The 23,484-nt window shown below is 39.9% G+C and overlaps 2 protein-coding genes across 2 annotated transcripts; both read left to right on the forward strand.

The window, feature by feature from the left end:
* The first annotated feature begins 5,233 nt into the window (after window positions 1-5,233).
* LOC109239902 (eukaryotic peptide chain release factor GTP-binding subunit-like) lies at window positions 5,234-6,481 on the forward strand. The gene has a single exon (XM_019406494.1). It carries the CDS (start codon window positions 5,234-5,236, stop codon window positions 6,479-6,481), a length of 1,248 nt encoding a protein of 415 aa, XP_019262039.1.
* Window positions 6,482-20,040: 13,559 nt separating this feature from the next.
* LOC109239903 (SH3 domain-binding protein 5-like) lies at window positions 20,041-22,199 on the forward strand. Its single transcript, XM_019406495.1, has 5 exons — window positions 20,041-20,059; window positions 20,435-20,491; window positions 20,594-20,986; window positions 21,277-21,669; window positions 21,934-22,199. Exons 1-5 carry the CDS (start codon window positions 20,041-20,043, stop codon window positions 22,197-22,199), a joined length of 1,128 nt encoding a protein of 375 aa, XP_019262040.1.
* Window positions 22,200-23,484: the final 1,285 nt, after the last annotated feature.

Here is a 23,484-nt window from a genome sequence, read left to right on the forward strand (position 1 = left end):
AAAAATAATATTGTATAGCCACTTTCAAAATAGTAGCGGAATATACTATACCTTACGATTTCGTCGTTAGTCGTTTACTACGTTACTAGTCGTACCGTACGAAATACGGTAAAAGTTACTCGACGTTTACGCGAAGTTAGGTCTAAGTCTAGGGGTGTGCATTCGATTTATCGATTCGATTTTGACCCTTATCGATAATTACTTATCGATTATCGATTTGTACATATGCTTATCGTTATTATTTCAATAAGGTTTCGATTTTTTTGATTTCGATTTCGATAACAAATAATCGATTCGATTTATCGATAAACCGATTCGAATGCACACCCCTAGGGATCGCGGGCGGGTTTAGTTTAATGGGTCAGGGGTTGGGTTAAATTGGAATTGGGCTGGCCCAATTGGGCATTAGGATTGGGGCTAGTTGGGTTTAAGATTAAAATGAAATTGAAGCTATAATTGAAATGAAATGTGGCCAAAATTGAAATAGCCAGTTTTCCCCTGTTATTTATAAAAATAGTGAGAATGATTTTAAAAGAAAATTGAAGATGCTGAACCAATTAATAATACATATGTATTAATTTAAAAATATTAGAACTAATTTTACTATTATAAAACACTATTAATCGTAAAATAGGCTATAATTGCCTTTATATGCAATTAGCTTTAAAAATACCAAACAAATTTGTAAAAATATACAAAAAATTACCTTAATTATATTTGGTGTAAATATGAGAATAAAATAAGTTATTCACAAAAAATGATAATTTGGGGAATAATTATTGAATTTTGTACTGTTAAAATAGACAATAAAATTGATTTAAAATAAGGAAAAATACCAAAACTCTTGGGAATGCTTATATATGCATGTATATGCTATTTTGAGGATATTTTGAGTACATAAAAATACTTAGGGAAAAATTGGGTATCAACAAGAAGAAGAAGCAATGATGGCCTCCAGTTTGAGAAACCCCCGTCAACCCCAAGGTTACTTCGGTTCCTCTTCCAACACCCCACAACATTACTACCCTCACCAAGATGCGGCATATGCCATGACTCCTCCGCCTTATGTAGTGATTAATGCCCAGCCATACGTTCGGCCGCAACAACACTATAACCAGAATCGAGCTCCACCTCCCAGAAATAACCCTCCTCACCAAGCTCCATATAATCCCCGTCCACCACAGAACAATTTTCCATATAACGCTCGTGCCCATGAACCACCCAGAAAAACCAATTTCACACACATCGGTGAATCATATTCCAGCCTTTTCCCAAAGTTGGTCCAAATGGGTTTGCTGCAGCCCGGCCTCCAAACAGACAAAACCTAGAGTCACCCTCCTACCGACCCAGTACCTGATGTGCTTATCATTCAGGGGCAGAAGGGCACGACACTGAGGATTGCTGGACCCTTAAAAGGGCGATCGAAAATCTAGTAGAGCAAAAGCGGGTAGTGTTGAGGGATGAGGAGGTTCCCAATGTAGCCAATAACCCATTGCCAACCCACAACAATGGGCCAGTTATTGGAATGATTTGTGAGGATAGCGAGTTCGACCCAATGCTGATATTGAAAAGAAGCCCAAAGCGGCAACAAAGCAAGCTAAGGATGAGAAGAAGAACAACTCCACCTCCTCAAAGCATAGAAAAGGCTGTGGAAGACAAGACAGGGGCAGTACCTCCTAAAGATGTTGTTCTTTATGTTCCCAGGGCCCCCCAGGAAAGAACAGTTTGTGTTGAGTCCTCCCAAAAGGTTCGAGCAAAACAAGGCTACACTAAAGGTACCAAAGATGTACGTACCGAAAGGGATATGTGGAGCGGGGAATGATAATTTCACCTAGGTTGACTGGGCCCCTGGTTATCAGCCGCGAACCACAGAAGCCCATGAAAGACCCCACTACCATGCCCTGGAACTACAACAAAGCGGTAATGACGTACAAGGTAAAAGAAATCATGGGGGAAGTGAATAAAACAAACCTGTCTAGGAAGTACCTCAATTTGGAATAATTGAACAAGACCAAACAAAAGCATTTTCTGTTTAAGAAGCCAGTCAGTGCTGAAGAGGCAGACGAATTCTTTCGAAAGATGAAAACAGCGGACTGCACTGTGATCGATCAACTCAGTAAGTCCCCCTCTCAGGTATAATTTTTGGCCCTGCTGATAAGCTCGAATGAGCATCAGGAAGTACTGACAAAGACACTAAATGAAGCATATGTTCCGGCCGAGACCACGGTTGAGCAATTGGAAAGAATGGCAGAACGATTTTTTGAAGTCAACCGGATCTCCTTCAGTTGAAATGACTTGCCACCAGAAGGGGCTTCCCACAACAAAACTCAAACTCTTATTTTTCAAAAACATGACATAGTTTACCAAGTTTTCACTTTGATTCACATGATTTTCATGTTACATTCTAAGATATATTGATGGAATAAATCATGAACATGAACATAATTTTCACTTTGATTCACTTCGATTCACATGATTTAGATTTTCACTTTAAATTGCCAACTTTCAACAAAACAACACAAATCAACCTATGAACCTCCGAAATTGATTCCGGAAATACAGCCAAGTCAAAAATCACGATGCAAACCTATCAGAGCCATCTAAATACCACTACGAGATTTTTTTTCACAAAAGCCAAACCTCGGTCAACATTTTCAACTTAAGCTTCCAAAGTGAGAATCACTCATCCCAATTCCTTTCGAATCTTCCGTAAATCAAATTTGAGCAAGCACACTAGTCATAATACACAATAGGAAGCTACTCAAGATCTCGAACCACAGAACGCAACCTTAAAGCTCAAAACGACCGGGCGGGTCATTAAAATAGGTTGTGATGGCGCCTAAAGCTACTGTCAAGCAAGCCAATAATAAATTAATAAGATGATCGATAATTCATAGCACTTTTTGAAGTAAGTGGAGACATAAAGGAGTAAAATACTAACTTCTTCATCAAGATTCGCAAAATTATAAAAATATAAATTTAATATTATAACAGCGATACCACATGACAAATAATCTACAAAGCCGCAAAAACTGATATTATAAGTGTACGAGCATCTACTAGAATATACAATACTATTAGAAGAACTGTTTGGAATAGAATGTAGACAAAATACAATAAGAAAAGAGGAAGGAAACTCTGTGCGGTGTGGACTGATGTGCCATGGAATTTTGGACCAATTGGTACCAATAGCTTAAATTTTAACTTGTCTTTTAATGCATTTGTAGTTAATTCTGATCAAATTTGGTTGTTTTGTAGTGCACGAGCTTGAATACCCGAAAACATGGAAAAAAAGTCAAAAAGTCACAAAAAGACGAATATGCTACAAGTATGCGGTCGCATAACTCACATGCGGACCGCATAATCTACCTGCTGATTGCAAACAGAGACAGTCTATTGGGCCAACTGAAGAAGTAAATATTCGGTCCATTATGCGATCGCATAACACATATGCGAGCCGCATAGTGGTCGCATAACCACAATAGAAGGCAGCCCTCAGCATGATATGCGATGGTAGATGCGGTCGCATAACACATATGCGGACCGCATAACCATTATGCGACTGAAGCCAGATCTGGGATTCAGCAAGTCTGCAACGGAGTGCTCAATATGCGGTCTGCATAACTGGTATGCGAAAAGTATGCGATCGCATAAGCTATCTGAAAGGATATTTTTGTTCGATTTTGACTACGACTTTTGGTCCACTATAAAGAGAATAACTAGGGTTTTTGTGGGGTATTCAAGTCTTAAACAAGGTCCTACTTAGAGAGCAATTAATACTTCATTTATTTTGAGATTTGTGAAGAAGGAATCTTGAAATTTTGTAAGCTTTATGGCTTTATTAAATGCTTTGTTCTTGTATTACAGTATGAGTAGCTAGTTTTAAATACTAAGGTTGTGGACCCTAGATGGGTGTAATGTTAATGGGTGTTTAATATCGAATATATATATATATATATATATATATATATATATATTTATTTATTCAATTCTTGTTCTTTATTTATGGTTGGTGGTTGCAAACATTAATCTATTTCATTTTACTCTTTCTTTACTTGAAAAAGTGTGTTAGGGTTTGGTAGAATTGAATATCAAGAACTCAAGACGTTAACTCTTGTCTAATAGAATCGCTTAGGAATAAGTGGGTTCTACTTGGCATAAGTTGGTTGTTCTTAATTTGCGACTCTTTTATATTTGGAAAAATCATAAAAGGAAAATACTACCCAACTATTGGAAAGTATTGGTAGTCATTTAGAAATCATTTGCATATCAAAGGACCTTCCATTAGAAATATATCATATTAACACCGATAGCATTACATTCCATTTACGGGGACACAACCTTGGTTTCCTTAATCAAATCATTTACATTCTCAAAGTTACAATTAGTTATCTCTTCAATTCACAATTATATCATTCTCTTGTTACGTTAACGGAATAGAATTACGACCTAAGTCAAGTAGCACACTACTCGAGTAACCTTTTCACGCCTATTCCCTGTGGGATTCGACCCCAACCTTTTTGGGTTAATATATTTGACATTGACCGCCTTACACTGTTTAATTAAAGTGTAATTTGAGCGTATCAAATTTTGGCACCGTTGCCGGGGAATACGGTTTTGAAATTACTAATTAGTGTGTGCTTAAATTTACGTCTTATTCTATTCCATCACACTTGCTTGTTTTGCTTGGTGTTGATAGGAAGACATGGCCGAATATGAGGAATAAATGGAAGAAAATCCTTTTGCGGACATAGATGAGTACATTGAGGATACAAATGCTATTGTACCTCCGGTTGTTGGTGCTGCAACTTTCAAGGTGGAACGTGGTTTAATCCTAATGCTCAAAGCGGAAGGGTTTTTCAGGAATTCCACCGACGATGATCCGACACCACATCTTAGAAACTTCTTGGGTGTGTGTGCGATGCATAAGCAGAACAACGTCTCAGATGATGCCCTAAGGTTGAGGGTGTTCAAGTACTCACTAGCTAGGGACGCAAGGAAATGGCTTCAAAATATGCCACCAAATTCCATTCAGTTTTGGCCTGAACTTGTCTGAGCATTCTTAGCTAAATGGTTCTCGTAAAGTAAGAAAAATAAGCTCCGGGATAAAATTTTCTTTTTCAAGCAAGTACCGGGAGAACATTTACATGAGGCATGGGATCGATTCAAGTTATATTTGGTGAGGTCTCCCAATCATGGTTTTTCGGATTTTATCTTGTTGGAGAAATTCTATATGGGTTTAGATGCTATGAACCAATCTATAGCCAAGAATGCAGCTGATGGATCTTTTATGGATAAGACATTCGCATGGATCACACAAATACTTGAAAAAATGGCAAAACATAATCAAGCTTGGCACTCAGAGGACACCACAGGTGGAATTGCATATGGTTCTCCCTCCTTGACCACCATGATTAAGGAGAATCAAGAAAGAGATCAAGTAATTGCAGGGTTTGCCACCAATGTCAATGTGTTGACAAAAATGTTCACTGAAAGCCAAACGAAGAAGGTAAATGTGGTGGAAGATGTGCAACCATCATCAAGTGAAGATTATGAGGAAGCCAACTATGTCAACAACTCTCAAGGAGGCTATCAAAGGCAACAATACCAAGGTCAAGGACAACAAAATCAATGGAGGCCTAACCCGCAAGGGCAAGGCAACCAACGGTGGCAAAATGGCCAAGGTGGCTCAAAGCAAGGAAATTGGAATAATAAGAACAACAACTTCTCAAATCGGAGTTCAAACCCTTATGTTCCACCAAAAGGTCAATATTCAAATCAAGTTTCTTCAAGTGATTCCAAGTTGGAAAGAATGCTTGAACGGGTATTGCAAAATCAAGAGAGGTCTGACACTTCTATGAGGAATATGACCGAGCTTGTTGGTTCTCATACCGCATCCATTCAAAAATTGGAGATGCAAATGAGAGATCTTTCTAGGGAACAACATCCGAAGCAAAAAGGGACACTTCCAAGTGACACAATTGCGAACCCAAAGGGTAGTGGGAGTGGTCCAACTTCTCATATCATTGCAATTACTACTCGGAGTGGGAAGGTACTTCAAGGAGATACCGAGCAAGTGGTTGAAGTGGAAGAGTCCGAAAAAGAGGTTGAGGCACAAGTTGAAGAGCCAATTGTTGTTGAAGCTAGAAGAGTTCCGGAAGAGTTGAAAGTGCAAGAAGCAAACCGGGAAGAGGTAAAGGAAAAGGTAAAAGAGACACCAAAAGCTCTACCACCTATTCCTAGATCTCCACCTCCTTTTCCTCAAATACTTTCTAGGAAGGTTGATGATAGCAAACTCGAAAAGTTCTATGACATTCTCAAGCACTTATCGGTAAACATTCCATTCGTGGAAGCATTTCAAGAGATGCCGGGTTTTGCTAAATATTTGAAAGACTTGATCACCAAGAAGAGAACCACCAAAAATGAAGTGGTGAATATGACTCACCAGGTTAGTTCCATCATTGCAACAACCACCGTTTAAAAGAAAGAATACCTGAGAGCTTTCACTATTCTATGCACTATTGGGGCGCATGATTTTGCAAGAGCCCTTTGTGATAATGGGGCTAGCACCAACCTAATGCCTCTTGCCATTTACAAGCAAGAAGGGTTAGGTATGCCAAGGCCCACAAGTATGAGATTGCAAATGGCCGATCGTTCCATAAAGAGACCGGTGGGAATTGTCGATGATGTGCTTGTAAAAGTGGGAAAGTTTCATTTACCTGCCGATTTCATAATCCTTGATTGTACAGTTGACAAAGAGATCTCTATCATCTTGGGGAGACCATTCCTTGCTACAGGAAGAGCACTAAAGGATTCGGATTGGAATGAGATCAAATTTCGTGTGAATGATGAAGAGGTTACATTCCAAGCAAACAAGGGTATGAAACTACCACATGAATATGAAAGCATCTCGGTGATCGATGTTGTTGATGAAGTGGAAGATACGGTTCAAATGAAGATGGAAGAACAATGCCTCGGTGAGGTGTTGGCGGCTATTTTGGTAAACTTCGACGGTGAAGATATGAAGGGGTATATGGAATCAGTCAATGCATTGGAAGAGCTTGGGTCCTACACTTATGCTCCGAAGAAGCTCTCTCTCGACTTGGAAAATAGAGTCATTCCTCCTGCAAAGCCTTCAATTATTGAGCCATCGCAACTAGAGCTCAAACCACTTCCACCACACTTGAGGTATAAATTTCTTGGCTCAAATGATACTTTATCGGTAATCGTGTCTTCTTTGATGAATGATGTGCAGGTAGAACAATTGTTGAATGTCTTGAAGGAGCATAGGCAAGCTATTGGGTGGACAATTGCGGATATCTAAGGGATTCCCCCTGGAATTTGCGAACATAAGATCCAATTGGAGAATGAGAGTAAACGAAGTGTAGAGCATCAACGAAGGTTGAACCCTTCCATGCAGGAGGTGGTAATGAAAGAAATCATCAAGTGATTGGATACCGGGGTAGTCTACCCCATTGCCGATAGTTCTTGGGTAAGTCCGGTACAATGTGTGCCAAAAAAGGGAGGCATGATTGTGATTGAAAATGATAAAAATGAACTCATCCCAATGAGAACGGTGATTGGATGGAGAGTGTGTATGGATTACTACAAGCTAAACAGTGTTACGTGCAAGGACCATTTCCATATGCCTTTTATTGATCAAATGCTTGATCGGCCAGCGGGAAGGTCATTCTACTGCTTCTTGGATGGATACTCCGGCTACAACCAAATCAATATTGCATTGGAAGATCAGGAAAAGACAACATTCACTTGTCCATATGGGACGTTTGCATTTAGCCGCATGCCATTTGGGCTATGCAACGCTCCGTCTACTTTCCAAAGGTGTATGATGTCAATATTCTCCGATATGGTGGAGGATTTCTTAGAGGTATTCATGGACAATTTCTCGGTCGTAGGTGATTCTTTTGAGCATTGTCTAGACAACCTTAGACAAGTGCTTAAGAGATGTGAAGAAACGAAACTTGTGCTAAATTGGAAGAAATGCCACTTCATGGTAGACGAGGGCATTGTTTTGGGCCACAAAATTTCCAAACAAGGCATAGAGGTTGACCGGGCAAAGATCGAGATCATTTCCAAGCTTCCTCCACCTACATCAGTTAAAGGTGTCTGAAGTTTTTTGCGGCATGCCGACTTCTATAGGCGTTTCATCAAGGACTTTTCTAAAATTGCAAATCCCATGTGCAAAATCCTTGAGAAAGATGCAAAATTTGTGTTTGACGGCACCTATTATTGTCACACCCGATTGGTCTCTTCCATTTGAACTCATGTGTGATGCCAGTGGTGTAGCTATTGGGGCAGTGCTTGGCCAACATCACAACAAGGTTCTTCCCCCGGTCTATTATGCAAGTAAGACACTCAATGGTGCGCAAATGAATTATACGGTGACTGAGCAAGAACTTCTTGCCATTGTCTATGCCTTTGAGAAATTCCAGGCTTATTTGTTGGGATCCAAGGTGATAATTACACAGACCATGCTGCTCGTCGCTATCTTATGGCAAAGAAGGATGCAAAACCTAGGTTGATTCAGTGGGTCCTGTTGTTGCAAGAGTTTGACTTCGACGTCAAAGATCGAAAAGGGACGGAAAATCAAGTGGCAGATCACCTATCAAGGCTTGAAGAGGCAGGGAGACCAAAGGAAGATATTGAAATTAACGATGCTTTCCCTGATGAACACATATTGGCATTATCTAATACTTTTGCTCCTTGGTATGCCGACATTGCTAACTTCTTGGTTAGTGGTCTTGTTCCCGAAGGTTTGGACGCTTACCAAAAGAAAAAGTTTTTGCGGGAGTGTAGGCATTACTATTGGGAAGAACCCTTCTTGTTCCGTAATTGTGCCGACAACATCATCCGTCGATGTGTTCCAGAGGATAAGGTGATGCCAATTCTCAAGGCATGCCATGATTCGCCGGTTGGGGGTCATCATGGAGGAAATCGAACTGCGAAAAAAGTGCTTGAATGTGGCTATTATTGGCCAACAATCTACCAAGATGCAAACAAAATGGTCGAGGCATATGACCAATGTCAAACACAAGGGTCAATATCTAAGAGACATGAGATGTCAATGAACTTTGTACTCGAGGTTGAGATCTTTGATGTGTGGGGAATAGACTTTATGGGCCCCTTAGTGAGCTCGTATGGCATGACCTACATTTTGGTGGCTGTGGACTATGTCTCTAAATGGGTTGAAGCAATTGCCTTACCAAACAATGAAGCAAGCAGTGTGACCGCATTTTTGAAGAAAAACATATTCACACGGTTTGGCACTCCAAGGGCCATCCTGAGTGATGGTGGGTCTCATTTCTGTAACAAGGCTTTCACTGGGCTGAAAAATATTGTGTAAAGAACAAGGTGGCCACACCTTATCATCCTCAGTCGAGTAGTCAAGTTGAAGTTTCAAACAGAGAAATCAAGAATATTCTAGTGAAAACTGTTAATGCAAACAGGACCGACTGGTTAAAGAAGCTAGATGATGCATTGTGGGCCTATCGCACAGCATTCAAGACCCCTATTGGCACTTCACCATACAGGTTGGTTTTTGGCAAAGCTTGTTACTTGCCAGTAGAACTTGGGCACAAAGCTATGTGGGCTTTAAAGAAGCCAAATCTTGATTTGGGCTGAGGCTGCTAACCTAAGGATGACACAACTCAACGAGATGGAAGAATTCTGTTTTCATGCCTATGAGAGTGCAGCCATGTACAAAGAACGGATGAAGTTTCTCCACGACAAGAAGATCTTGAAAGGGGAGTTTAATTCGGGTGACTTAGTCTTACTTTTCAACTCAAGACTCAAGTTGTTTTCGGGAAAACTCAAGTCCAAATGGCCTGGACCATTCAAAGTTGTGCGTGTGTCTCCCTATGGCGCTATTGAACTTGAGTCATAAGATGGGACTCGGAATTTCAAGGTAAATGGACAACGGGTCAAACATTACCTCAGAACCGCCAGAGAAAGGCATGTGATAGAACAAATTGCTCGGCATGATAATCCAACAGCTACTTCCGCCAAAGATTAATCCAAAAGGGGTAAACTGTGTCGTGCCGCAACGTTAAATCAAGCGCTTCTTGGCCGGCAACCCATGTGTGGTAACACTCTTTTGTTGTTTTTTATTTATTTATTTATGTAGATTAGATTGAGCAAGTTGACGTGTGTGCTAGAGTGCAGGTAAAATTTCATGAACAGGGTCTTAGTGCTGAAGAAACTGAAGGAAAAAGAGGTCCAAATTAAGCAACAGCTATGCGGTCGCATAACGACTATGCGGACCGCATAGTCATCGCAGACCCAGGCAAATTTTTGGGCTAATTTCATTGTCGACTTTGTGGTCATTTCTCATTTATGCAGCCCGCATGTCAAGTATGCGATCGCATAGTGCATCGCATATCAGACCTACTCGACCCAGCCATCAGCCCACCGCATAACACCTACGCGATCGCATAGTATGTTATGCGATGGACTTTCACGCCGCATACTTACTAGGTATAAACGTGCTAAACTCTATGCACACACCCACATTTGAATGAAATACAAGCAAGCAAAACAAAAAGAAAAAAAAGAGACGAGAAGGAAACTGGGACGAACAACGAGGGCAAAAATCAATCACCATATTTTTTTCAGTTCCATCGTAGATTCCTCAGAATTCAGGTATATGTTCTGAATTCTCTCCTCTGTTCTTCACTCGTAATCTTCTATCTGAATTTTTTTTTCTTTCTTTCTCCCCTTGTGAATGCACCCAACCTCTAATGCCATTAATACCTGCAAAAGGGTGCCTGAAAAGAGGTCAAATTGATTTAAGATAGGGGATTACATGTTTCTGATTTTAGTTGGGGAGGATGAATTGAAGGAGTGATTGTGTGATTTTGGCCACGAATCCAAGAGGGGGAAGTCTGAGTACCTCTCTATATCTCTCTATCGGTTGAAATAAATCGTATATAGATTTTTGAATGAGTGGAAAAAGGAACCCACATGCTTTTGGGGAGGGCTAATTTTCATTGGGGACGATGAGTTTTGCAGGCCGTATAATTGCGGTCCGCATAACCATCACATTCTGCCCCTTTCCTTACCCTAGGTTTGACCGAGTTATGCGGTCTCCTTTGCGATCGCATACCTGATATGCGGACCGCATACCTGCGGCATACTGAGGCAGTCCGTCAGGTTAGTGTTCATTCTGCGGTCATTTTGCGATCGCATAACCACTTATGAGGTGGTTTTGTGATCGCATAACTATTAATACATTTTTTCTTCTTCACCTAAGCGATGGTTCTGCGGACCGCATACTTGATATGCGACCGCATAGCCCATCGCATAACATAAAGAAAATTATTATTAGTTTGTTTTGTTCTTTTTTTTATATGTGATAGCTCTTTCACTCACTCCTACAATGTTTCATCAACAGGCATGGCACCAAAAAGGTCTAATCCAATAAGAACACCGCCCTGTAGTCGACATAAAGGGGCTGCCAATCCTAGCAACAAACACAACAGGCAAAAAGGCAGCGATCTCAGGCACTCCGCATTACTACTGAGAGGTCCTCCCAGTCTGACGAGGAGGAGTCACAGAGTGACCTCAGACCTCAAATTGATCTACAGGTTGAAGCACGTAGGAAGTTGGGGAAGACCTTAACCTCCGATTTGAGGTCAAGGGCTCCATAGACTTGTACAAAGCAGCACTGTCCAAGAGGAACATCTTAGAGGAGAAGAAATTGAGCCTGAATGGGTTATCAAAGCATTATCCTCACATTCTTGATAACATCAAAAAGAGGAAGTGGGAGCTCTTCACTGAGGTCCCGGATGAATACAACGAGACAATTGTGAGGGAGTTTTATGCTTCCTACGGTGCCTCGAGGACTCCTTCCCATAAGCGTAACAGGATCTTCTCAAAGATGTCCGAGTGCGAGGGGTTGAAGTGGGTTGTGGTCCGGAGACGATCAATGAAAAATATTTCAAGGATTGGCAGCCAGGAATAGCTGAGTATAATGCCAATATAGCCAATAAGCACAATGAGAATGCCTGGGTTGCCTCAGTAATTGCAAAGGGGACACCGGCCTGGATTGACCCGCTACACAAAATTTTCAAGGAGGATCTCACAAGGGAGGGTCGCTACTGGCTCAACTTTGTTACATCTCGTCTGATGCCGTCCAGAAATTAAACCGACAAAAACATTGAGAAAGCACTTCTCATTGCGTGCATCATGACAGGGATAATGATTGATGTGGGGGAGATAATATTCCAAGAGATAGGAATCAGGGCAAATTAGAAACAGACATCACTTCCATTCCTCTGCCTGATTACTGCTCTTTGCCGAGCTGCAAAGGTGCCTCTCCTGCCTGGGCACGACAAAATGGAGAATACTACCAAAGATATTGACATTATGAGAATCAGTGACGTAGTAGCAAAGGAAACTGCAGTTCAGAGTGACACTCTCATTCCTCCTCCAGCAGATCCAGCAGTATCAGAGGGTCCAGCACTGCCAGATACCTCTCAGGCCCCCGCTACCTCCATAGCTACTCCATAGTCCTCTATTGCACAGTCCCAGGTTCCATTGCCAGCTTTGTCCAAGCTGGGTCTACTTGCTCAGCATGCCAATGCTAAGGTAGACCGTCTTATCAAAGAAATTCCCAACCCCATCAGCCATATTTTGACTCATATCCAATCCTCTATTACTATTCTTCAGCAGCAACATCAGACTTATGAGGATCGCCTCAAGAGCGTTGAAGTGCGTCTTGAGAAGGTTGAGCGGGGTGAAGTTGCAGGTATGCCTCAGCTTCTGACAGATGTGACTGATTTGAAAGCTGAGCTGCAGAAGATGCAGAATTTAGAGTTTGATTTGACAGCCTTCCTCACGAAGGATGGAGAGCAGGGTGCTGACACTTCTGTCCCAGGCATAGATATTGACTTCACGACATTGATGAATGCTCTAGTGGCACAGCATGTTGAGGCCTCCAAGGCTCAGTCTACTCCTGCTCATATTGATGTTCCTTCAAATGATGAATCTGGAGATACTGAGAAGTCCGATGAGGGGGAGTCAGGAGATGAGGAGACAGATGAAGAGGCACTAGGTGAGGACACTGAGGGTCAGCAAGACAAAGGTAAATAGGTTGTTGTCTCTACAAGGACAGAAGATGAAGAAGAAGAAGAAGAAGAAGTTGTGCAGATAGCCATTGAACATTCACTAGCAGATATGGTCGGCAAGGCACATCCATCGACCACTCAGCCATCACCAGGCGAGGCTAGCAGCTTCCAGGCCCCGGCTCCAGCTTCATAACAGGTGGAGCTACCTGCTCTACCTTCACAGCAGTTGGAGCCTCTTGTTCCAGCCATGGCGGATACTGCTCAGTACGAGGCTCCACCAGCTACAGTGTCACTGCCAGCAGCTGCTCCAACACATGTCCCAGATCCTTCGTCTTCCCCAAGCGCCTAGTACGCCCCAGGGAGTCCTTGAGCTTTCTTTTTGCTTTATATATGCATTGGGTATAATGCATGATCTTTGGTTGGGGGTGGGGTAGTTATGATCATAATCTTGTACCCATGTTTTGTAGTATTTTGTTGTACCCCATGTGTATATCTAAAACTCTTGTACCCCATGTGTGTATATAAAACTCTTGTACCCATGTCTTTATATATAAAACTATTGTAGTTTAGCAATGAATTCCTTTTGGTTTTTCTTCGCCGGGTTCTCTTCCAAAGGTGTAATAGTAGAACCACGACACTAGCATGAAATTGTTTTGACTTAGTTGGTGTTGATTGTGTATTCCAAGCGTGTGCCAAGTGTTATAAATATATGATACCCTTCTTTCTTTTGAATCTATATAAATATATAAATATATATATATATATATATATATATATATATATATATATATATATATATATATATAATTATTCTTGTGAATTTGAGGCTCGCTCTTTGACTTTATGCTTATTCAGAATCTTACATGTGTTGAAGATGAAAGTGATAAGTTGCGTTGTCTCACTTGAGGGCTGAAACTATGTTGAGTTAAACAGTTCATGCGTTCTGAGTGAGTGAGGATTTGTATGAATAATGCACATGTCTAACTTGTAATGTCTAGAACTTGCCCGATTGGTTTCTTAGTGCGACTCTCAGGTTAATGATTGGATGTTGAAATGATCTTAGGCTCTTCTTGTGATTACTAGCCATTTTTGCCTAAATTGACCTCCCTAGTACATTAATTACCCTAGTTACCCCCTTTGAGCCTTTAACCATTCATTGGATACCACATTACAAACCTTTACCCTTTTTGTGATGTAATTCCTTCTTTTGAATCCATCCCTCCTTGAACGTATGAGATTCAGGCTTGAAGCCTAAGTTGGGGTGCCGTTATAAAGTGGAAATTGGCAAGGTTTGCTACTGTGCGTATATAAAAAAAACAAAAAAAGAAAAAAAAGAAGCAATAACCTCAAAGTTGTGTAGATAATGAAATGCAAGCTCCAAAAAGAAAAGAAAAAGAAAATGAGAGAAAAAGAGAGGAGTCTTGTCATAACTTGAAGAAATACTTTGAGGTGGTTCTACGTCAGTAACCCGAGGGAAATAAAGGCTATGTAGCAAAAGAGCAGAATATATGTAGAGTTCAAGGAGGGTGTAACCACTACATTCCTAAATGGTCATCTAACATGTCCCGAAGCCTACATTATAACCCATGAAAAGTCCTTAGTGATCTACGCTCAATCATTCCTGAGATAGCGGCAAAGTTAAAATAAGGGCAAGCATATGGAGTGATACTTGTTGTATGTAGCTTTCGTTCCGAGTGTTAGAGTGTTTTGATTGCATCCCCTGTATATATATATGAGTGGGAATTTTCTTTGTTGTGAGTGCGCATGAATGGTAAGGCTGAGAAAAAGATAGGTTCTTGAAGTAGAACACAAGTGCACTTCACTGTGAACAACATTTTGTCATTTTGGTCGAGGCTCTAAGGTCACGAATTGATTAGTCGAATGATTGAAAGATAAGTTATTTTTCAGGAAGGGTAAATAAATGGGGTCACATGCTTGTTAGCTGTCAGTCAAAACCATCTATAGTCACTACTGTTTTGTGGATTGTCATAAATAAAAGTAGTATAGAATAGGATAGTTTTGTTTTAGTTGCTTGAGGGCAAGAAAGAGTTTGAGTTGGGGGTGTTGATGTGCCGTGGAATTTCGGCACAATTGGTACCAATTGCTTAGATTGTAACTTGTCTTTTAATGCATTAGTAGTTAATTCTCATCAAGTTTGGTTGTTTTGTAGTGCACGAGCTTGAATACCCGAAAGCATGGAAAAGAAGTCAAAAAGTCACAAAAAGACGGATATGCTGCAAGTATGCGGTCGCATAACTCACATGCGGACCGCATAATCTACCTGCTGATCACAAACAGAGACGGTCTTTTGGGCCAACTGAAGAAGCAAATATGCAGTCTATTACGCAGTCGCATAACACATATACGAGTCGCATAATGGTCGCATAACCACAATAGAAGGCAGCATGGTATATGCGGTCGCATAATACATTTGCGAACTGCATAACCATTACGTGACTAAAGCCAGATCTGGGATTCAGCAAGTCTGCGATGGAGTGCTCAATGTGCGGTCCGCATAACTGGTATGCGAGCAGTATGCGATCGCATAAGCTGTCTGAAAGGGTATTTTTGTCCGATTTTGAGTACGACTTTTGGTCCACTATAAAGAGAATAACTAGGGTTTTTGTAGGGTATTCAAGTCTGAAACAAGGTCCTACTTAGAGAGCATTGAATACTTCATTTATTTGGAGCTTTATGAAGAAGGAATCTTGCACTTTTGTAAGCTTTATGGCTTTATTAAATGCTTTGTTCTTGTATTGTAGTATGAGTAGCTAGTTTTAAATACTAAGGTTGTGGACCCTAGATGGGTGTAATGTTAATGGGTGTTTAACATTGAATATATATATATATATATATATATATATATATATATATATATATATATATATATATATATATATATATATATATATATATATATAATAGTTGATTGATATTTATTCAATTCTTGTCCTTTATTTATGGTTGGTGGTTGCAAACATTAATCTATTCCATTTTACTCTTTCTTTACATGGAAAAGTGAGTTAGGATTTGGTAGAATTGAATATCAAGAACTCAAGACGTTAACTCTTGTTTAATAGAATCGCTTAGGAATAAGTAGGTTCTACTTGGCATAAGTTGGTTGTTCTTAATTTGCAACTCTTTTTGGGAAAATCATAAATGGAAAATACTACCCAACTATTGGAAAGTATTGGGTAGTCATTTAGAAATCATTTGCATACCAAAGGACCTTCCATTAGAAATATATCATATTAACACCGATAGCATTACATTTCATTTACGGGGACACAACTTTGGTTTCCTTAATCAAATCATTTACATCTCAAAGTTACAATTAGTTATCTCTTTAATCCACAATCATATCATTCTCTTGGTACGTTAACGGAATAGAATTACGACATAAGTCAAGTAGCACACTACTCGAGTAACCTTTTCACGCCTATTCCCTGTGGGATTCGACCCCAACCTTGTTGGGTTACTATATTTGACACAAACTGCCTTACACTATTTAATTAAAGTGTAATTTGAGCGTATCATGGACCAAAGGATAAAAGGAAGCTCACCACTAAGTCTGCCCAGCAAGTATGCTTACGCGCCTGTTGGACCACATGATATACCTGACTGGTACAATTACCACGTGAACTCGAAGCATAACCAGACCACCCTCTGTGATCGCAATTCCTACTCCGTGATCGTGTAGAACAACTCTCCCTTGGCTCCAAACAATACTCTGTGATCATATGCACACCAAACATCAAAAAAATCTGTCAATTTCAACATGTTCCGGATAGTCTGAAACTCAGCCGAGCCAATCGGGCTCCGTTCAATAATACCAACAAGTCTATAAACCTAATCCGGTCCTAAGCGAGATCTCAAAATGCGTAAAACAACATTACAACTAAGAATCATACTCCAAACAAGACTAATCAAATTTTCAAACTTCCAGCTTCTTTCAACCAACTACGAACACGGCAAATTATTGTCACGACCCGGATTTCCCACCCTCGGGGGTCGTGATGGTGCCTACTCGTAGAAGCTAGGCAAGCCACACATCATAAACTCCTACCTATTTTATTTTAAATCCTTTTATCAATCAAAACAACAAGCGTTAAATATTTAAATGACAGCGGAATATGAAATTAAAGCGGAAGACTTAAGTTAAATAAGCTGAACAATAATGCGGAATTCAACATATGCCTCTACCCAAGAACTGGTGTCACATCATCCACGGACTACTAAGAGTGCTAAATACAAACGTTTGAAAGAAATATAACACTGTTTGTCTCGAGAAACATGAGTTAATAGAATGAAATATAAGATAGAGGAGACGCCGGGCCTGTGGACGCGTGCAAGGCTACCTCGGAGTCTCGGTGGACTGAAGGCTGGCTCCCGAACTACTACTGCGTACCGTATGTTGCTCCGGTACCTGGATCTGTGCAAAAGAGCACAGAGTATAGTATCAGCACAACCGACCCTATCTGCTAGTAAGTGCCTGGCCTAACCCCGACAAGGTAGTGACGAGGCTAGGACCAAACTCCAGATAAACCTGTGCGGATATATCAAGACCCAAACCGATGGGCCGCAACGGACACCCGGTACCTTACTCGACCGAGTACCAACGTAACGTATCTTTCTTATTACATCATCATATATACGTTACATACTGGCCTAATTAGCCAACATGCCTTTGTAAACTCAACCTCTCATTAGTATTGTAACTACTAAGATTACTACAGACTTCTCTTCCAATCAGCTCCGTCAACTCAGAACACTTTCTAATCTTTCCATTTTCAATTGGAGCTGTCGAAACACATCCAAAGGAATCCTAAATGAACTTCAATTGCCTTTTTCCCATTATTTTCATTCTCAGATACTAAGACAAATAAAAGGGAAAATAAGAAAACCGTTATAGATATATGTGAGGACAACATTTATAGTTGAACTAAAAATAATGGACAATGACAAGTTCTATAAAATCTTAGGAGAAAATGCCAAAAATTCACTTGTTGTAGTATTTTCTAATGTTTTCTTTCTAAAAGCAATGTTTGCTTTCTAAAAGCAATACTAGCCGTACATTATCTTTAGCCAAATGAGATATACTTATCTGTTTAAAAGTTGCCATCTGGCAAATTAATGAATGAGTCACTTTGCTTGATTTGTATTATTGCCACGTGATTTTCTTATCCCAATCATTTTAAATAATTACCAATTTATCTACATAATTAAGAATCATCTCAACCTACTTAAAATACTACCCACTTTTAACACACTTTATATATATATATATATATATATATATATATATATATATATATATATTGTTTAACCAAAAAACTGAATATTTGGTTAAAGCTAGAATTTAAGAGAGAAATCGGGTTACTGATAATCAAGAAATGAGAGACTTCGAGAAAAGCAATGAATAAGTATATATTTCAGTATAATCGCAATGATATTTCCTGTCCTAAAGATGTTGTGACTTTCTCCTTTTATAGTTAATTCTAAGAGAAAGTGTAATGCCTTTGTCTTAATGAGGCAATTACGAGCAATAAATGACATTAAAAGAAACGTTACTCAATCATTCCTATTAAATACAAATTCTCTAACGTATTTAGCATTTAATGTTGAATTTGGACTCTTTTACGCTATCAGATTCATGTCTTCAATTCCTTCTGATCTTCGAGCTTTAAATGACTCGAACAGGTACGAGTCTCGTTTCATTTGAATAATAGCTCGTGCCTTTAAGTATCTTCTCTCCCGCATCTGTTGTTGCTCGTGCCTTCTAACTGATTACCACGCTTTGACTATTTGACCGGTCTTCGTGTCATGACACGTCATCTTCAATATTTAAATTCAGTTTTTTTCCAATACAGATAGTCCCCCCACTTTCCATTTATTTATCAATTAAATATTTGGGAAGTGGATCTTCATTAAAAAGGGAATTTTTGCCATAATCAATGCTATGACAGTACTAATGCTTCAATTGTCTTTTCTATTTAATGCATTGCATACGTGTCACCTTCTCATTAGCTCTGCAATTCTGCAGCCTTTTTTCAAGGCTTCTTCAACTCCACTATTCACGAAGTGATAGTTGCCTTTATTATAGGCTTTCCATCATTACACTTCTTAGCCTTTGACGGTCGCTTTTATATATAAACTTAACCCTTCTTCTACAAATTTTTACCAAATATTTCACTATTTACTCCTGTTCACATCTTTCTCTGTTCACATCTTTCTACCATGTCATCTTCGAATCCCAACCCTAGGAGAGTCCCAATTCTTGACAGTTTCCCCAATGCCCCTGTGAGACACAAAAGAGGTAGAGGAGGTAGGCTTCGTGGCCTAGGATCCATTCGTGGTGGTACCTCTGGTTCCATCACTCCTTCTTCTAGCTCTGGCACTATTTCTAGAGGATCTTTCACTAATAGATCTTCTTCTAAAGGCAAAGAATCTTCTGAGTCTATTCAAGAACCTTTGGTCGAAGAAATAGTGCCAACCGACTTATCTTTCGAGCATGATAAAGAATCCCTTCGTGACCAAGTAATTAAGTTAGAGAGAGCTGACACCTATCCTTCTTTAATTACTGAACCCTTAATTTCCACTGTTCGAAAAGATTGTCGTTGGAGAGATGACCTTCATATAGTTATTCCTAACCCAAACCAGAGAATATCTTCTTATAGGATTGGTTTTTCCTCTGTTTATACTTATCCCTTTACTTTGGGATTTATTCCTGCTATCGACTCAGTCATACTCGATTTCTGTCATTTTTTCAAAATTTGTTTGGCTCAAGTTGGCACTCTCGTATGGAGAGCAGTAGCTTGTTTAAGGTATGTATCGGTAAATGCTGATGTTGATTTTACCTTCTCTCATCTAATTCATCTTTACCACCCCAAGCTGTTCCGCAATAGTGTTTTTACCCTAACTGCAAGAAGTAAAAGGGTTTTGGTAAGCCCTGAAGATGATAAAGATCGAGGCTGGTACACCCGTTACGTTGCGGTACCCACGGTTGGTTTGGTGGGTGAATCAAATATTCCTTTTCCCGAGAAATGGAACCTTGCACGTAAGTATTTCTTCCTTACCGTATCTGTTTCTTTTTTTTTATTTCAACTCCTTTTCTAATTTCATTCTTTTTTACTTTTTTGTAGCAACCACGGGAGATGTGGAACCCGTTCCTAATTTTCGTGGTTGGGTAGATGCTATTTTGAAGGTCGTGCCTATGGAGGCACGAACCTAGAAATCTATTTCTAACAAACATGGTTGGAAAGTAAAAACTCACGGTATGCGTCCCTTATTGTTTCCCGTATGTTAAATTCTTTCCCCTCTTTTAACTTTTTATCCTTCTTTTTTGTCAGGATTTGCTATTCGAGGAATGTCAGCTGAAGTAGCTATTGCCCTTCGAGCCTCTTTTGGTACTCCTCTTTCTTTGGAGAGAGCACAAGCTACGCTGTCAAAGAGGAAAGTTGTTGAAGAGGATTCTGAGGATGATGAAGATGAAGACACCTCTTTGATAGTTAGACCTAGAGCCAGGAGACGCATCATTTCCGAAGATGAAGCTGAAATTTCTCCTGCCCGTGCCTCCTCTCCTGTTAATATTGTTTCCGATGATGAAACCATTCCAAGGGACACCATTGAATCCACTCAATGTCTCTTCGCTGACGGTTTCGAAAGTGGTGAACTAGGTCCGGTTTTAGATGAAGTTCCTCTTTCCTCTTCCATTCTTATTCCTTCTATTCCTCCTTTGGTTTCAAGTACATCTTTGCCCATTTTATCTGTTCCTGCTTCTTTGCCAATTTCTGCTCCCTTACCTGCTTCGACTCCTGTTGTTTTCACCTCTTCCACCGTTCCTCCTTCTATAGCTCCCCCTTCCTCCGTTCAGCATGCTGAGGAGGGTTCCAGTAGCAGAAGTTTGGCTATGAGGAGTGTAACACTTGAGGTTCCTGCTAATAACAATCTTTTAAGGAAGTCTGGTGGAGCAGATGTCTGGCTTGAGCCTTTAATTGGAGACATTGAGAAGAAGAAGATGGACTGTCACAGTTGCTTAACTTTGATGAATGACATAGTTCATTCTACGTTGAAGGTATTCTTCCTTTACTTTCTAATAAGTTTTTTTTATCTCTAGATTCTTATTTTCATGAGTTGTCTTTGTAGGCCAACCTTATTGGCACGGAATTGATGGGAAGAATTTCCCTTTTAGAAAAGAAGGCCCGTGAATCTGATAAGACTATTCTCGAGGCTGAGAGGGTAGCTAAGGAAGCCCAGCTGGAAGCAACTAATTGGAAGGAACAGTTTAAAAATGCTCAAGAAATGATAAAGGAATTGCAAGAAAGCAACCGTAACCTGGAGCAGCAAAAGCGGACTCTGACTTCTGAATTAGTGAAAGCCAAGACTTCTTCTAGTAAAGCCGAGAAGGACAAGGAGCGCCTTGAGTGTTCCTTTTCAGAGCAATTCTCAAAGTCAAGTGAAGAAATCAGAGAACTTAAGGCACTCTTGAACAAGAAAGAAGAGTATGCAGGAGAGTTAGTACAAAACTTGACTCAAGCTCAAGCTGATTTGAAGATCTCCTCTGATAAGGTTCGTGCATTAGAGAGTTCTCATGGCTCCCTTGAAGCTACCCTTGATTCCACTTTAGCTGAAAATCAAGTGTTAAAGAATGATCTTGCTATGTGGGAAAGGGATTATGAACTTCTTGAGGAGAAATTTAACATAGAGGTGAGTTGGGCTTTTCTAAACTCTCGTCGTGATGCTTTAACTGAGGCCAGTCAAGAAAACTTTGATTTAGAATCGGAATTGGCCAAGGTTTTGAAAACCATTGAGATGACCCAATAACCACTTGACTTTCCTTCTCCGGCAGATGAAGCTCCCGTGGCTGAAGAACCTTTAAATGAAGAAGCCGCTGCTGTGGCAATTGAAGTTGAAAATGTTGCAATTCCAGCTCCCAATGGTGAAACTTCTATGAATCAGTTTGAAGAAGCTGAAGCTTCCGTGACTCTTGCTCCCCTCGATGAATCTAACATTTCAATCCCAGCTGAAACCACTTCTGTTGCAGTTTCTTCAAAAGTTACCGTTCCTGAAAGTGAAGCTGATATCACAACTTCTGATGTTCCAGCCCCTCAGTGACCAGTTTATGTTTTCAAACTTTATTTTTATTTGCTTTGTTGATTGGTGGGTTTATCCCTTGGTCAGTTTTTAGGGATTTTTTTAGAAAAAGTCCCCAGTTATCATAATGGGGCACTTGTAAAATTTTTTTTTGTTGACTAAGTTTTTACTTAAACATGAGGCTTATAAAAGAGGGCCCTTTTATATATCGACACTTAATAAAGAAGACGTCTCAACTTCATAATGGTGTTACAATACGATGAAAGAAATAGGAACACAGATGTTTTGTTTGGAATAACTTTGACAAGTTTTTGAATATTACATGTATTAAAATACATCTATAACTTTCTCGTAACTGTTTTTCTTGTAACAGATTTTTGCAAAATAAATATAATTCAAACAAGGTTTTTCCTTATAACCTGTTTCAGTATATAGTCATGACCCTATCTTCATGTATTAGGAAGGGTTTGAGAGGTGACTCCATTGTTCTCATGAGTTTGAACACTATGATGAATGTTTTGTATCTTTATTTGTTAATGATGAATGCTGAGGTTCCGTAACTTCTGCTCGACACTTGTCTCTTTGTTTTGAGATTTTCGTTTACATATCTATTTTCCCGCACGTATCTATGTACAATATGCAGTCCCCCAAGTGTTTGAGCGGTGAAGTATGAAGCCTCGAGCACTTGGTAGTCTCCTTCACCTGGTCCTTTTCCTGAAAAGGAAATACATACGAGACTCGGAAGTACGATTATAGATGAAGACTGCTTAACCCGTGTATTCTTCTATCAGAATAATTGTAACCCTGGGCCAGGAATTTTAGTTTATTCCATTTTGCCTTGCAGGTCGTGACTCATCATTTAGTACGGGTTAGCGTTTTGCCTATCATCTAAAATCGTTAGTAAAATTTTAACAATTCAAAAACTAATATAATTTAACATGGTGATACCTGACCGTGGGTTTTGCCTTTAGAAGTAGATCTCTTCAAATGAACTGCATTCCAATGTGAAGGAAGCACCTTCCTGTCCATTGTTTCTAACTCGTATGCTCCTTTTCCTGCAATGTCTCGAACTCTGTAGGGTCCTTCCAAGGTTGGACTTAGTTTACCCGCGTTGGCTGCCTTTGTAGATTGAAAAACCTTTTTAAGCACGAAGTCCCCAATTTTGAAGTATCGCAGTCGTGCTTTCCTGTTGTAATATCGTTCGATCACTTGCTTTTGTGCTGCCATCCTTATTAATGCGGTTTCTCTTCTTCCTTCGAGCAAATCAAGGTTCACCCGCATATCTTCATCATTTGATTCTTCCGTT

Source organism: Nicotiana attenuata, unplaced genomic scaffold (genome assembly GCF_001879085.1).
Source record: "Nicotiana attenuata strain UT unplaced genomic scaffold, NIATTr2, whole genome shotgun sequence".
Lineage (NCBI taxonomy): Eukaryota > Viridiplantae > Streptophyta > Magnoliopsida > Solanales > Solanaceae > Nicotiana > Nicotiana attenuata.

Coding starts and splice junctions, on each gene's coding strand:
- LOC109239902 (XM_019406494.1), top strand. CDS start 5,234: ATGGGTTTAGATGCTATGAACCAATCTATAGCCAAGAATGCAGCTGAT.
- LOC109239903 (XM_019406495.1), top strand. Junction 20,492..20,593: donor TGCCCTTCGAGCCTCTTTTG/GTACTCCTCTTT, acceptor CCTCTTTGATAG/TTAGACCTAGAGCCAGGAGA. Junction 21,670..21,933: donor TAAGGTTCGTGCATTAGAGA/GTTCTCATGGCT, acceptor CTTCTCCGGCAG/ATGAAGCTCCCGTGGCTGAA.